The 16969-nt window shown below is 48.0% G+C and overlaps 1 protein-coding gene across 1 annotated transcript in view; it reads left to right on the top strand.

The window, feature by feature from the left end:
* LOC119456201 (N-acetylneuraminate 9-O-acetyltransferase-like) overlaps positions 1–16969 on the top strand; it is a 100834-nt gene extending 83865 nt beyond the window's left edge. The window contains exon 12 of the mRNA XM_037717834.2: positions 16687–16969. Coding sequence (XP_037573762.1) covers positions 16687–16938 — 252 coding nt within the window. The 3' untranslated portion in view covers positions 16939–16969. The remainder of the gene's footprint in view (positions 1–16686) is intronic.

The raw sequence follows: 16969 nt of genomic DNA, 5'->3' as shown, positions 1-16969 counted from the left end.
TCTTGAAAAATAACCATAAATTTGAGAAAAACTGCTATAAGACGCCAGAACAGGCACTAAATTTTTCATGTTGTGGACCACGTAAAAATGTGTGACGAGGTGCTCCTTATAGTGCATGTGCTATATATTTAGCAGACCAAATTTAATCGGAGCAAGAAATGTTTGAATTAGAGCAACTTAGCGCTACCCATTGCTATAAGTCGATTTCAGCACTATCCCGGCGAGTGCACAAGTGGCCAGTTATTGTAGAGGGCACAAAAGACATGCTCCAAATCACTTGATATATATTGCGCTGCAAAAACAAAGTCAGGGGCTCTTCGAGTCACAGCAATGACACGATGCAGTTACTCCTTGCTGGCGAGCTCAGGGTAACTCGACCATGCTCAAAGAAACGCGCCTTCATGGTGTGAGAACGTCAAACACCGAGCTGCCCGCAACTCTGTTGGTAACTGCCAGCATCACTCTCCACTCTCCTTTTGCCCTTCGCATTAGATGACTCAAGTCAGTGGCCAGCATGGCTCCTCCAATTCAACGACTGTGCGTTAGTGTCAGGTCTGACTGCCGCTTCCGAAGAGACCAAGGTCTGCATACTCCTGTACTGCATGGGTACTCAAGCATGGGTCATTCTTGCTTCACTCATGACGGACGCCGAGGCGTACCCTTCCGTCGAAGGCAATGGCAAAAAAAAAAGATATATTGCGATTATAATGCGAAGCGATGCCGCAAAGAAGCGGAAGCCACTTTCTGCATCGCTACTAGGGTCGCAGTGCAAGGACGAGTGTAGTTTACTCGTTGCCACTGTCGACTAGAGTGGCGGCGGCCACCGAGGCAGCACTTGCGAATAGCCTGTGGCACAATTGAATGCGGCTCGGTAGTGATTGCAGTGATGCCTCAGCCCACTGCAGTTTGAAGCCCCCCCCCCAAAAACGTATGACACAGCCCTGTGGCCACTAGCTTAGCGTGTAAAATAACTTGTGTTTTGTGATGAGCTTTTGTAAGGAAAGTGTTGTCCCTAACCTGCGGGAAAGCAGCGAAAACTTGTTGTTGTTGCTTTCTTGTGATGACAATGGAGATGATGTTGGGTCTGACAGTAAGCTGTTGCCAACACCGTGAAAATGGTTTCATTTTTGTATTGTATTGCATTGCCATGCAGGTGATCTTTCATTTTCATTTTTAATTTTGTTACCTTAAAGACCCCTTGCGGGGTATTACATAAGGTGTGGGTATACAAAAATAATACAGAAGGTTGCCCCCTATGCTATTTTACAGAAAGAATACTCGTTACTTCTTCCATGAAGGCAGATGAGGTGGTGATGGCAGCAACGTGGTGGGGAAGGTCGTTCCAGTCTTTAGCTGTGCGATGAAAAAAATGATGACGAGCAGGTGGCAGTGCGTGCACTAGGGCGAGCAACATTTAGTGGATGGCCTGTGCGCAGAGATATGCGTGAAGGGGGTAGAATGTAAGGTGCGTGGCGAACTGAACTGGTGTAGAACTTATGGAATAGTGATAAGTAGAGACCGGATTTTAGGCAAATGCCTTTTTTGTTCCTAGCGCTCATATAGCCCCACTTTGATATATGAGCATGAAGTAGTGGTTAAAAGGGGCTTTTATGGTGTTTTTATAGTGCCTATAAATGCCTATTTTGGCGTTTGTGCCTAAATGCCTATAAATTCCTCTAAATGCCTATTTTCAATATCGGCGCCTATATGAACACTATTGAGCCTCAAGTTTCGCTTTCGAGTGCAGTTAGAGACCGTTATTCATGTTACTGGGCAACATTGACTGTTGGGAACTCTATGGGGTTCAACCTAGTCCTCTTGTTCAACCAACTCCCGGAAAACAACCGCTAGCAGCAGTGAAATGGGACGCGCCGGCCAGCATACGGCGCCACACTGAAATGGCGCAAGCGGTTGGCGAATCCGAAACCGTGGAGAGCCGTCAGGGGAAAGGAGAGTGAAGAACAAAAGAAGGAAGAAAACTGTGATGCGCATGCGTCTTTTGTTTTGTTTGTAATTTACTTTGTAAGGTGTTCACCGCCATCAAGCGTTCCTTCTCAGCGTACAAGCTCATTCTCACTGACAAAGGCACAATATTGAATCCAAAAACCTGGAGATGGTGGTAGTTTGCTATCGTTTCCACAACCTTCACTGTGATTCTTAGACTACGTTCCGCATGCTCTCCAAACAGATTTCTTCAAACATGTGCACTTCAAATGGGCGGAAATGTATTTGGCAGTGTTGGGACGTCTTGCCTGTACAATTCGGATAATATCATTGTATATGAGAAAATTGCCAGAGTTGTACCTAACAGTCCTTACGTAAGAACATGTTAATTTCTTAATAAATCGTAGTCTCTGTTGCATTTATTATTTGTCTGTTTTTGTTGTGTCTTAATTTAATTGCGTCAGGCAGACATAAGGTAGCGCTTTATTTAATTAGTATTCCCAGCTTTCAAGTACTCTTTTCATGCCTGTTTCACTATATGCGACGCTCAATCTACAGTGGCCATTGAACATGAATATAAGCAGTGTGCTTGTTGAATTAAGCCAATTGATCGTCATTAGTCCAGGAGTTTTATGGGACAATTGCATGGCTATGTTCAACTTTGGCGCCTTTGTGCCATCATAAACAATAACGTTTCTTGTTTTCCTGTTGTAGATACAGGTCGCGCACGTCTTCGTTTGAAATTATTTGTATTTATGTAGAAATTTATTGTGCCTATATTTATGACGTTGGAGGCCTAAAACGTTTTCCCTGCCTATTTTTGGCGCCTAAAGCGCGCTTTTTTAATGCCTAAAGATCCGGCCTCTAGTGATAAGCTCGCGATATGGCAAGCTCTTTTATGGCAAGTCCCGTTTTCATGAAAAAAAAAAGTAGGTAGGGGGTTAGATGCACATTAGAATCGGGTGAACAGTGAGAGGTTCTTCAAGTTCAACATGCACCACACTGAGGATGAGAAAGGACGAGTCAGGTACTCAGAAGCGCCTTAACTTGTACAACACGGTGACTTATGAGATCACGAAGCACACATGGTGACAACATGGTGAAAGATTGGGGAGGGCTAGAGTTTCCAGCAGAATGCAGCTCAGTCCGCATGCTGTCATGGCCAGGAAGGGCCCAAGAGCTTGCAGACAGCTGGCACTGGGCAGCAGCAGATGATGCCGGGTTTGAAGGATGATGATTGCAGGCTTCCTCAATGTAGTGCTCTACATCCTACACTGACGTGGGCTCTGCCAGGTGGCTCTTTCTATGCTCCTTCATTGTTGATGTGCAGATTGCCCTTGTGTGTCGTTATTGTTTCTTTTTCATGTGCAGCGTCTTTTAGCCTTTCTGGTTTGGTTTTTTCTGGTTGCACCACCTTTGTGCCCTTGACACCTGACACACTTGTCTGCCAGCTCTGCTGAGGGCAAGTGCAGGAGATAACCTGTCTTGAATGCATTCACTGTCACTAATAGTACTGTCAAGTCAGCCATTTGGGCTACCATCAGATGCATGGCTAGTCAAGTTGGAAATATTCGATGTGGGCCAATTTCGTGATTGAAATAATACAAGTTGCACCTTCAGTTGGGATTGAATTTACCAAAGTCATTCGAATGAATGAATGAATGTCTACTGTATTCGAATGTCCAATAGCCTGGGGAAAGAGGAGGAGGAATAAACATTTAAATAAAAAGGGGAGGGGAGGGGGGGAGGGAACGCTTGTTTCTTCCGTCTTGCAGCCTCCATCCCAGTGGGGGGAGGGACACACTTCAATCCAGGACTCCGGTGGCTTTGGTTGCGTGCCGCCACACCATCTGTTGCCGGTCGCGTGGGTGCAAACTGTAAAGCATGACCTTCCACTGTTCGGATGTGGGGTTGAGGATGGGGGACACACCCAGGTAGTATGGTACAGTGACATGTACGCCTCGCAGTGGGGGCATTATAGGGTTGCAGGTTGGGGTTTATAGCGGGATATAAGCTGAGGAGTCTGTATTTGACGCCACTTGAGAGCATCTTTACAGGGGAAGAAATTGTGTGGAGGGGGATAGATGTGGCGAGAGCAGTGGTATTGTTGGAGGATGGTGTTATACTGTGGTGGGTCCACCTGTAAATCACAGTCTCGGGGGGGGGGGGGGGGGGGGCAGCATAGGTTTCTGCAAAGATTTTCGTGGCCAGAGGTCCATACAATTCCTACCTCGGGGAAAAGATGGGGAACCGTCAAGGATACAGTGGGCTGCAGTGGAGATCCGCCCTTTCGCAATGTTGCGGCAGGCAGCTTGAGAGTCCATGATGACTATGATGTACTGATGTGCGGGGTGGGATGTGATGACCATGGCGATGGCTGCTTCCTCTGCTTCTGTGATACTTGTGTCGGGGAAGGAGGCCGACACCACTTTATGGAAGTCGACGTCGATCACGTTGGTTGTGTGAGCGAGGTGGTGGCTGTGGGTGGCAGCATCCATACCGTAACGCTTCTGAAGTGCTCGGGTTCTAACTTGGCGACGGTGAGTGTGATGGTATGGGTGCATATTTCAGGGGCACAGCCCGCACTGCTATTAATAACCGTGGTGCACAGCACCGCGTTGCCATCAATCCTCCAGGCGTCTTTGTGTCTTAAGCCAGCTCAACAAGTCCAGACTCGTCCTCGCTCTGTCTGAAGCCTAGAACCGCAGCCATAGACGACGTGCGGGCCTGCGAGCAGATATTGGGGCATTCGAGGATCACATGTTCTGTGGTTTCTTCTGCCACCCCACAGAGGGCGCACGTCGTCTGCTGGCCACTTGTGAATCGTGCTCTCCACTTTCGTGTTCGCAGTACTCCTGCTCTTGCCTCAACCAGCAGTCCGCTACCCCATGAGTTGTCGTCAATCTCCTCCTTTTTGAGGAGAGTGAAGGAGAGGAGAGGAGAGCCACACAGACTTTTCTGCCCGATAGAGCACCAGAGAAGATTTTGCTTTCACTGCCTTCCTCCATCCAACCGACTCGATGCGTTGCACCTGGGTGCTGATTTGTTTCATTGGGTTCCCTTCCTTTCGGTCAGCTGCTGTTCTTTTTTCCCACACATAGTCGGTAGAGCAATTGTATACTTCCATGCCAGCGTCCATACTTGTTTCTTCCACTGCGCACGAGAACAAGAGACAGCACTGAATATGATACACCTGTAGATGTAGCGTGCATGTGTTGCACGTGAAGAAGTTGCTGAAGTACGAGTGAGCACACATCTACAAGCATAAACTTATTTATATAGAAACGTTGTGAGGCAAGAAGGGGGCAAACCTCCGAGTCGCCGCCAGAGGCACCGGCAACAGTCACAGATGCCACGTGCGTGTTGGGTGCAAACGCAGGCAAAACGCCGACGGCATCGACAACAGTTCCGTGCGTTGCCGGCGGTGCTACACACCCATCGTGCCTCCCCAATGGACCAGGAGCATTTTTCAACGTTCAGCTTTGCCACCACTTCCCTAGCCTCAAATGAAGACCATCCCAGGTCCCCTTGAATCGCCTCATTTGTGGTCGTCCTGTGTGCATTCATTGCCCATCTTCCCACTTCTCACTGCCACCTTTCAAGATATTCTCGCGTTCCGGAAGAGAAACATAGCACTGCCGATGCAAATGTTAGCCCTTGCACTACCACCGCCTTCCACAGTCCATGGATCACTTCGAACCGGTTATACGCCCAAAGCGCTCATGTTCTCAAGACACGTAGACCTCGCACTGCCTTATCTCACACCTTTTTCTCGTATTCGCTCAGATAGTCCTAACAAGTGGAGATGTGAACTCCCAAGTAGCGATACGGCATGGCAAATGGAAGGGTTTGTCCTTGCAAAAGCAGTGGGGTCGCTGTCCAGCACATCTGCTTGTTGCGCCCAACATAGAACTCTGTATTTCAAGGCACCAAAACGTAGCCCCAGCTCCCTGCCATGTTTGGTGCAAACATCTAATAACTCCTGCAGGCCTTTTTCAAGACCTTGGAAAAGACATTGAAAAAGCTCCTGAAAAAGCCAAGTGCACTTGTCGAAACGCTCACCTTGTTCTCCTGTTGCTCATCATTTTGAATTTCCATCTCCCGCATTCCCCGTGTTTTCCCTGGACCACTTGTACTTCTCCTCTGGTATTGCTTCTGGGTGTGCTGCTACCTTTGCAAGTTTTGCTTTTCCCTTCGACTTGCGTTTCCCATCGGGCACCAAATTCTAGTAGGATTCGGTTGGGATCACTACCTATGCTGTGGCTGCCCTCATCGTCGATAGTGATTTGTGCTAAAAGATCATATAGTCTCTTTGACATAATAGTAAAATTAATGCTCGACTGTCGGCTATTCGAGGACCATGTAGTTACTCCTTCACACTTCTGCTGATGGTTTCTACTAACTAAATTGAACCTTGTGGGGATGCGCGACTCTCACGCATCCCCTGATGTTGTTTTCCCCGCATGGCTCCCGTCTCCTGTAATCCGGCTTCACCACGTTGCTTTACGGTCAGTGTGGTTGCGGCGCATTGCAAGAGAGGGCGCGAGTGTCGCGATGCTAACGCCACCTAACGGCGGGGTTACTTGGGCGCAAAAGGTCGAAGGCTTGGGGGTCGGCGAGCAGCACACACGGACCGTTTGCGCATGCGCTGGCCCGCTTCGCAGGACCGTCCCTAGAAGGCTTAGGAGCAGGACACCGGTATGGACGAACACAGATCGTTCGAACTCGCCACCGTTCGCGTGACCGTACACGTCAACGACTAGGTGATAGTGTCATAGCATGGGGCGAACATATTCGCTCGCTATCCGGTCGCGATGAGTCGGACTTCCTTGATTTGTCGCGCACCCATCGGCGTAGTAATTTGGCTAGCATGCATTAGTGTATGAAAGATGCAATAAATGACCTTTTGATTACACTACTGTATTGTCGTTCCTTTGTCCCAAGAGCCCGTGTGAGATCCCACAACCTATCTACTATGTCCAGTAGGTCTATGCCAGTATCATCTGTATACCCATTGATGGAGTCCAGGTGTCAGTAGCGCAGCCAGAAATTTTGTTTGGGGGGAGGGGGGGGGGGGGGAGCTGGCGTTGCAGCGCGGCCTTCTCCTTATAGAATTTGTTGAGAGATCACATACATGAACAATAACTGCATTGCCATTGCCAATACAATTGTATGTTACATGCTGCAAACGAATTATTGAACGCTACGCACTGTCAAGTAAGAGATGTATTTTTTCATAAAAGAATATATTCCTATGTCGCGAAAATTGTGGCAGAAATAACTGATATCAATGCTTTTGTGCTTTTTTTTGTCTATTGAATAAGCAAAGAAAATATCACACGAACTTTAGAACTGTATCAGTTCGAAACCAGCAAAGCAGTACATGCAGCTTATATGAAAAACGTAAAGGCCATGAAAAGAACAAGTTGAGGACAAATATTTTGATTAATGTTTGTCATTCAAGAACCTTGCTTACATTTTTGTACATATGCAATGGCCAGGAAAAAAAGCTCAATGACGGTGTCCTTTGTTGCAATAGATTGCGCAGGAGCAGCTGTTACCGGTCGTGTATTGTAATTACAATGAGATTATAGTCGCAACATTGAATACATAAAAAAAGCAGTTCTGCAAAATATACATTAGAAATGCGAAGATAAAATGGAATATACAAATGCGAAGATACAACTTGATAAAGGGCAAAAAAGTGTCGCTGGAAACAAAGTTCACTTCTTGTGTACACAAAACCTTGCAAAAAGATATTTAAATATACGTTTAAGTCTCCAATAAATCTACGTATTTAAGCAAATGTCACTGTACGCATATATAATGCATCAAATAAGACAAATAAGCATGTTGTGCAGTCACAGATAGTAAACTTTACGCATAGAAAGACACAGACGATCCAGGCAAGAACAAAATTATGATCGCAGAAATCGTTATATGTACTTGGGCCATGTGGCGGTTGCGACAGCACCATATGGGTGGAATAATGGAACAATAATGCAGAAATCAGTACGAAAATGTGTAATTTAACTGCCTGCAGAGCGGCAACAAATATTCTGCACCCAAAATTAAAGAAGGGTATTGCTTCGGTTCCAAAAGGAAGTAAAAGCAGGTATCTAAAAAGGAAGGCCAAACGAAAGACACAGATGATGCGGCAAGTAGAACTACCCAATATCCGAGTTTGTTCGTTGGGAAACACCGCATGGGCCTGGCTTTCGATGAGCAAGGTCGGTCAAAATTGTTTATTGATGTCCTCGTAATTTTCGTATTCGCATGATAATTTTGATCATGATGCTAACTGTTAGAATAAATGGTGAAAATTTCTGCAGTTTTAAAAGCTAATCAACAGTCATACGTTCTCATAATTACGAGTTTATGGACCTGAAGGAACAGAACACTTTACTTGCATTGATTTTTGCTGCTTCGCTATGTAAAGGACAAACTTCACTCGGCGGGGAAGTTTTGCGAAGCGCTCAATGACTTCGGACACGTTGATACCGACGTCTCTGTGGGCGTATAGAAGCGCCAGCTTAGCTATGCGTTTCTCGGACATTGTAGAGCGCAAGTAGTTTTTTAGTAATCTCATGTTAAAAATTATTCTCTCTGCGCTGACAGTGGTCACGGGAAGGGTGATTAGAATCTGCAGCAGTTTGTACACATTTACATAGAACCTGCAGCCGCAATGAGAGAGGGCTTTTATTCCGGTGCTAAAACCTAAAAACACTCCTTTGATGTCGTTGGCATCTTGTTTAGGTACCTTGCACAAACAGTACGCTGTTCGATTCCAGCAATATCCGTCGTTTCGTCAGGAAGTATGGAGAAGCAGCCTGCAGCTTTTACTTTTGCATCTAGGCTTTCTTTGATAATTTCACCACAAATTTTTATAATTTGGTTTTGTACCTCTGGGCTTAAATATGAGGCATTACTGGATCAACTTTCCAAATGGCTTTTCAGATATGTATCTCCACAATGAGCTCAGATGCGAAGAAGCGCTCTGAAAATACCAGTATTTTCAGCAGGGGCTTTGCTTAAATCCATAGGACCACTGTTCCTATGGCCACGGAGAGCTAGACCTTGTCGCCCACAAAAAAGAACTGCCGGTAACTTTCTACTGTTTTCTCTTATTTTACTTTGCCTTCCATGGTCCAGCTGATTGATTACATTGGGCGCACTTCGTGAAAATGTTTGGAGAAAATTATCAGCTGCCAGCTGACAGTCACGGTGATATTTAGTGTGGTCGTGTGTGTGGAAGATTGCGAGCGCGTGCTTCCATTTCTCGAAGGGCTTGGACACGAGGGCTTCAGTGCGCACATATGTTGGCCCAAGTTTATAACCACATTAAACCGAAAAAGTTCCAAAATTGAAAATCTAAGGCGCACCTTCGGAAATGTCCGTGCACCTTTCGCGTCAAAAGTTTATGAGAACTTTATACCCATAAAGTTTCGGAATTGAAATCCATGCGCTCCGTAGATTCCGCTGCGAGATGCCGCAACGCGCCCGCTTGCTATCGAAAAGCTCTTGAAAGTTTGTGCTCGGATGGGTCGCCTTACATTATGTGACTCCAGGTGCAAGGGTGTTACCACGTAATCCAGCCCGAGTGCGCAATGTTCGTGCCGAAATGTCTTTTCGAGCGTGAAAAAGACATTGTAGACAAAATCCAGAATGATTCCCGGCACCAGTGGTAGTTTTGGTTGGCGGTGCATGCCAGCACGAAAACATTTCGGGGGGGGGGGGGGGGGGGCTGTGCCCCCTCAGCCCCCCCCCCCTTGGCTACGCCCCTGCCAGGTGTGCATTGAAGTTGCCAATGAGCAAGATCTTGTGCTCCACCTGAAGTCTCGGTACGTCTTCCTGAAGGCACCCCCAGCGTACTTTGTTGTGATCCATTGCTGCTCTCCCAGTTCTCATTTTGGCTACGGCGACTGCTGTCTTCCACCCAGCAATGTCCCTGTTAGTCACAGGTATTCTTTACACATAGTACGCACTCTCTTCTAGTCCGTATCCGAGGGAAAGAGTGCCCGACTCCACCTTCTTTCCGCTCATTTGCATCCCTGTTGCAACCTTCCCACGACAGGCCGACATGCCCAGATGGAATTCCTTCTGCCCAAAGGTGCGTCTCAGCAAAATGTGCAGTTCTACACACTCTGACGCTATTCCCTGGTAGACCTCCCACTTTCACTAGCATTGTTCTCCTTGTACACGCAGCTCATGTTTCTTCCTATTGTTTATGTACCACCGCAGTCGCCTAGGTCCATGGCAGCCAGCTGTTATTTGTCTCTTGGTATTTCTGCCTATTTCCATCACACTGGTTGACCTTTCATATGGTGGCTTTGGCCAGTTCTCATTTGGAACTACTTGCCCCAGAATCTGCATGATTGGGTGAGTCGAGTCTGTTGCCAGTCTTGGTTGTTTGGTTCGTCTACCCCTCATCTGAGTCATATGCTTTTTCTCGGCCCGTAGTCCTAAATAACCACATATTCTGTGCCCTAGGCATTTTCCTAGGTGCTTGTTTTGGTACATCTGCTTGTCCACTGCCCATGCTGTCCACCTTTTCCTCCAAGGGACACTTTCTGCATGTCCTCACCAAAGCTCGTACACTTTTATTGCAGCTCTGCATTCTCATGGTGTTCAGGCAGGGTGTAAACAACATAACGGTGCTCCTGCGCCCTTCCTTGCCAGCGCCTGATCTTGTCGGTCACTTCTCCCACACTGTCTGTACAAGTTCTACCTTTTTCAGTCAGGCCCACTAGTCTAGCATGTAGTACAGTCAAGGTTTCTGGTGAATTTGCACCATTGATTATTTCTTCCACCTCTTTCCACAGGGCATCCAACGGTGCTCGAGGCTGGGTATTGAATTGAACCCTGTTGTCTCGGTTTGTTTCTTTCATTGTTGTGTTCTTGATGACATAAGCATTGATTTCACAAAACACGTGCATTTGTCTGTCTTTAACTTCTTGTGTGTTGACACTGTTGAGCTTCCTCGTTACGTTTGCTGATTCTTGCGCTTGGTCATTTGCTACAGTGGCTCCATTCTGTCTGTTCCTTTTGCCTTTCTTTTTCTTCTCCACCTTCCTCCAACCTTCTGTTTGTGACTCCATCTCTCTTAGTCTTTTTTTTCCTCGTTTCCATTCTGCCTGGCACACGACAAAGTCCTTGTCATTGCTCTCTTCTTCGCTACTCTCTTTTATTGACTGTCCACTCATGTTCACTGCTTCTTCCTGGGTGCTCTTTCCCGACAACTGGTCGGGCTTCAAGCCCCTTTGCAGCTCTGGGTCCTTGTGGAGTTTATACACAGTTTAGTTTTCCACAACTGTGTCTTGTACAGGAGACACTTGAAATAACATCTGCTATAGCTGCTGTACTGTTCCTTCAAGCTCCCCTCTTTTCTGGGTCTCATTTTTTCAATTGAAATTGGAGTGCTTCGAGCTGTTTTGCATGTGCATCTCAAACATCTTTGACTTTCTTCTGCACCATTTCCATTCGCAAGACCCATTCCTCTCTGACCTGCTTAACCCATTGGGTCATTTCTGCCTGAAGAAAGATCGATGTCGCGAAATGCTCGTATTTGAGCGCAGGGTGCGCTTCATCCACTGACCCATGCTTTGCATTCCGTGCATTCAGTGTCTTCTTACCCTGGCACTTCTCCAGCGTGCCAGCTCCCTGAAGCTCGTTGGCTATGTCCTTTCCATGGCCCATCATGGCGCCATCAACATTCTTCTCGTTGGTCTCCGCCATTAACCTGTTCGCTACGCCGCAGGCATAGGCACAAAACACTGCAGTAATCACGCTCTTGCGTCGTGCCTGTACTGCGCTCTTTTCAATGTGATATTAAGACCAGAAGCCCAATAAATGTGCACATTATTTGCCACAGTGCCGAACAACTTCTTCACTACATTGTTTCATGGGTGCCGCCCATTCTCCCATGCTTTCGACCACGACTCGCCGCCATCTTGTGATGGCGATGACCACGTCATCATTGCCTCTGACCATGCCTCTGATGGTAGGTTGTTGCCAGCACTATGAACACTGTTTTGGTTTTGTATGTGATTGTAAGGCGCAAGTTGGAAACGGCTAGTGCAAGACAGGGGTAGTTGGTGATCGCAGGGAGAGGCCTTCGTCCTGCCCAGTGGACATAAAAATAGGCTGATGTATGATGATGATGTAACATGCAGGCAATTTTTGAACCCAACTTCTTGAAAAAAACAACTGCATTTTAGATTTGGGTAAATACAACTCAATATGTCGAGATTCAATATATCCGAGGTCCACTGTAATTGATAGAAATAATGGAAAATGACAAATAAGCTGAATTGCTAGACAGGGAAGAAGGGCGGTCTGGCTCTTGAGCTGTGATGCTACCTGGCCGAGACGAACTGAGAAGGATTTTGGACAAGAAGTGCTTTGTGCAAAACAGCAGCAGCGGATATAACAATTGTAAAAATAACATTTCGGTGTTCAGTGCCCCTCAAGAGAGGCGCTGATTGCAAACATGACAGGATCCCATGGAGCATGAAGACCGAGTCCTACAACCAGAAGACTATATGTGCAAGATAAGCACTTCAACCTGGCATACGTGACAATCACATGAAGGTTAGTGCACAATGTAGTTGTTCTGCCAGCATTTCCAGCAGAGAAAATTTGAGAAAGTAGGTCAAGTTTATGTGAAACCCAGTTGTGAGAAAGGCCACACAAGGTATGTGCCTTCTGCGCATCAATTCACATCCTTTTTTGGCTTACAAATGACTTTCATATTCATCTCTTCCATCACGAATTTGTAATAATAAAAGCAAGGACAACAAGCTTTCCTGTCATGAAGACTAATGTATTAAAGGATGCACAAATTGATTCCATGTGTAATGACGCAATTAGCACAAGCGTCGCTGTGGTCGCATGGCTCCTGAAGTGAGGAAGAGAAAGACAAAAGAATCGGTGTCTTGCGCTGTGTTTTTGCGCTGACCTAACGGGATTAAACGCTAATAAACCCCATATCATTTGGTTGAGGTGCGGGGCATCCTAACGACTCGCCCTGGAACTCCGGAGCCGCACTCTGCCCTCCGCTACCCCCACGACCCTTCCAGACGACGCCGGTGAGCGACCCACTTCGTCAACTGTGCCAGTCACCTGCGGTGCCGTTCGTGAACGAGACCCAGCTGTGTTCAGTGGCACCGCTGATACCGACGTCGACGACTGGCTTTTGTCGTATGAACGGGTGAGCAACCACAACAAATGGGACGATCGGACAAAGCTCACCAAGGTTATTTTTTATCTTGCGGGTGTCGCCCACCTCTGGTTCCGCAACCATGAGCAACCATTGCGACATCGCCCACCTCTGGTTCCGCAACCATGAAGCAACCATTGCGACATGGAATGACTTTAAGACTGCATTCGCGGAGGTATTTGGCCGTCCTACGGTGCGAAAGCTTCGCGCCGAACAGCGCCGTCGCCACCGAGCGCAACAGCCGGGCGAGACTTTCACTAGTTACATCGAGGACGTCATAGATCTCTGCAACCGCGTGAGCCGAACGATGACTGAGGAAGATAAGATTAAAGAAATCCTCAAGGGCATTGATGACGACGCTTTTCAGATGCTCATGGCCAAGAATCCTACCACCGTTGCAGCTGTAGTCACATATTGCCAAAGCTTCGACGAATTACGCCGGCAACGAGCGCTCGCCCACCAAACTGTTCCTCAAGTGGCCTCCCTTTCCAGTTTGGTGACTGCTCACGGACAGGCTGATGACGGGTCTCTGCTGCCTCAGATCAAAGCCTTAATTCGTTAAGAGGTGGCTCGCCAGCTCTCGCTGCTCCCTCTCACCCGGGAGCCTGTCCAACCTTTGTCCTCGGCCGTGCAGCAGGCCATCCGCGAGCAGGTTGCAGAGGCCCTTCCACCAGTCCAATAGATTGCTGCATCAGCTCAGATTGCTGCACCTTTGACGTACGCTGAAGTTGTGTCATGTCCTAGACCAACGGCACTCCCCTACTGGGCGCCGCCACCGCGCCCAGCGCTTCTCCCTGTCCCTCAAATGCCCCCTCAGTACTTCCGGCCGCAAGATCCATGGCGCACGCGGGACAATCGGCCGATATGCTTCTCGTGCGGTATCGCGGGACATGTGGCGCGCTTTTGTCGCCGTCGCCTGCCGCGTCAGGACGTCGTCGTTGAGCCACAGGTACCTGCAGCCCACCAGCATGCTGATTCGAACCCATCGCTGAACTTCTGGACCGGTCGTCAGAACTTCAGCACCCGTCGTTCACGATCACCGCGTCGCCGTTCGATATCGCCAATGCGTTGTCGCCCACCTTCCAATGAGGGAAACTAAATGCTGCAGCTTCGGAGGCAAGAGCTGCACGCTTGTCGAAATGCCCAAGACCTCCGCTATCGCCGCAAAACATTATAGAAATACAGGTTGAAGGAGCCGCTACATTCGCACTCATCGACACAGGCGCTGCAGTTTCCGTCATACGTGAGACTCTTTGCCGTAAGATTAGGAAGGTCACCACATCACTTTCTGGCCTTGTACTTCGTACTGCCACCACGGAGCCCATCGCAACTTCAGCCGCATGCCCTGCTAGGATCGTTATTCAGGACGTAGTTTACACAATTGAGTTCCTTGTTCTGCCTTCCTGCTCCCATGATGTCATCCTGGGATGGGACTTTCTGTCGCGCCACCGTGCCGTCATTTACTGTGCTCGTGCCGAAGTTGCTCTGTCTGTCGTTAACACCACTCTGCCTGCCGCCTCTCCCGCCCCCTTAAAGATTATTGTCGCCGCCGATACTGATCTGCCACCAAGCACTTCAACACCAGTCGCTTTGTTGTGTCCATCGGCGCCTGACGCCTCGGTACTGTTCACGCCTTCATCTATTTTTCTTCACCGCAAATCTCTACCACTCCCATGCACTACGTCTGGAAGCTGGTGGATAATCGTTGGTGTTGACCATCTCACCCAATATGCTGAGACTGCCGCCCTTCCTGCCGCTACAGCACGTGAGGTTGCTTTCTTCATCCTGCGCAATTTCGTGCTTCGACATGGTGCTCCTCGAGAACTCCTCAGTGACAGAGGACGTGTCTTTCTTTCCGAAATGGTCGAAGCTCTGCTTGCCGAGTGCCACGTCGTCCACCGTACATCAACTGCGTACCATCCGCAAACCAATGGATTAACTGAGTGCTTCAATCGCACTCTTGGCGACATGCTCACTGCATACGTCGCGTCGGACCATTCCAACTGGGACATGGTTCTCCCCTTTGTCACCTACGCTTAGAATACCGCGACTCAAGCGACCACAGGTTTTTCACCATTCTTTTTATTGTATGGTCGAGAACCCTCGTGCACGCTCGATACAGTATTGCCATACCAACCTGACGCCTCTGAATATCGACCCATATCAGAAGTAGCCAGGTACGCTGAAGAATGCCGCCAACTTGCCCGTACCTTCACGACGGAAAGTCAAGCCCACCAGCGAAATCGACATGACACCGACCTGAGCCCTACCACTTTCCGTGTCGGCTCCCTCGTTTGGTTGTGGATCCCGCCTCACGTTCCCGGTCTTTCGTCTAAGCTGCTGGCTCAATACCACGGACCCTACCGGATCGTCGCCTGTACATCTGTAAACTATGTGGTCGAACCTCTCACGCTGTCTGACGATCTGCGGCGTCATGGTCGCGAGACTGTGCACGTCAGCCGGCTTAAACCGTTACGATCCCTCTATCGTGTCGTCACCGTGAGTCGCCAGGAGGGCTAGTCTTATCTCGTGGGTCCATTGTAATGACGAAGTTAGCACAAGCGTCGCTGTGGTCGCATGGCTCCTGAAGTGAGGAAGAGAAAGACAAAAGGATCGGTGTCGCTGGTTTTGCCTCGCGCTGGCGTTTTGGCTGGAACTGCTCGTGTGCTGTGCTCTTTGCGCTGGACCTAACGGGATTAAACGCCAATAAACCCCATATCTCATGGAACAATGTACGCATGAGGCGCGACAGCATGGTTTATAAGAAATAAGCCACCTTTCAATTCATGGCTTCAAGAGCTTAGGTCTTCTTCACAGTATGCACATGGGAAACGTGGTACATTTAATTTTGGCTTGCACCTACAGAACAGTGAAATATACAAAAGTTAATTTATTCACTACAGGAAGGCACTTATGCTACAGCAAATAATTTGTGGGCACTCCTTAGCACACTGCCTTTGTATTAAATAAAAGCGAGAAAACAGCATATAGTTACCAGTGATAATTATTCTTAGTTCAAGTAGAACTAGCCAAGTGAAATTACTAGCTGCTTCAGCAGAAAACTCAAACTGTGAGCGTCGCATTGAGTGAAATGCTATTGATTGTTGAAAGCGAAACTGTATCATCCTATACTATGCCCTTTTGTTTTAAACATTCAGCGAAGTGCAGCAACAATTATAAATAGCCTTTTAAGCTTTTGTGACATACAGTAACATTAAAAACACTCCTCTAAAAAGTGCAGGCTGCAACACCCAGCATGGTGCCTAGGGTGTGTCAGTGCGCCAGTCGCATGTGCCACCTTGTGGTGGCCAACACTAGTGAGACGGGCTGAGTGCTTCTGTCGAAGCACCTGTTCTTACACAGTTTTGAAAGTCTTGAAAAAAAAAAAAAGGAAATGTGTGATCCATTGAAGTAATTATTTTGAGTTTATAAATAAGGCAGTGACACATGTGGTCAGATTTTGGGTTATAAAGTGGAACCTCTGCCACTATGATTCACTACATGCTTGGGCTGGGTGGGCACAGCTGTTCATTGCGCAGTACCACATCTGGCTGGCGGCAGACACCCATGGAGTGCTGGTCCTGGTCCCTGGCTATCCTGTGTTGAATGTGATGGTCACCTCTCTGGTACTGGTGTGCGTGGCACACGAGGTGCACATGCTGACGGCACGCCTCATGCCACTGGCTGTGCCAGCTGACTGGAAGTACCTGGTGCGCAATGTGGTCATCTTTGGCCTGTTCCTGGTGCCCATTGGTGTCCACGACGGCATGTTCTGAAGGAGTGAAATAAACAGATTGTTATTGCAAA

This window comes from Dermacentor silvarum, chromosome 1 (genome assembly GCF_013339745.2).
Source record: "Dermacentor silvarum isolate Dsil-2018 chromosome 1, BIME_Dsil_1.4, whole genome shotgun sequence".
Taxonomy (NCBI): Eukaryota; Metazoa; Arthropoda; class Arachnida; order Ixodida; family Ixodidae; genus Dermacentor; species Dermacentor silvarum.
The sequence above is the reverse complement of the archived record's forward strand: the minus strand, read 5'-3'. Positions and strand labels throughout refer to the sequence as shown.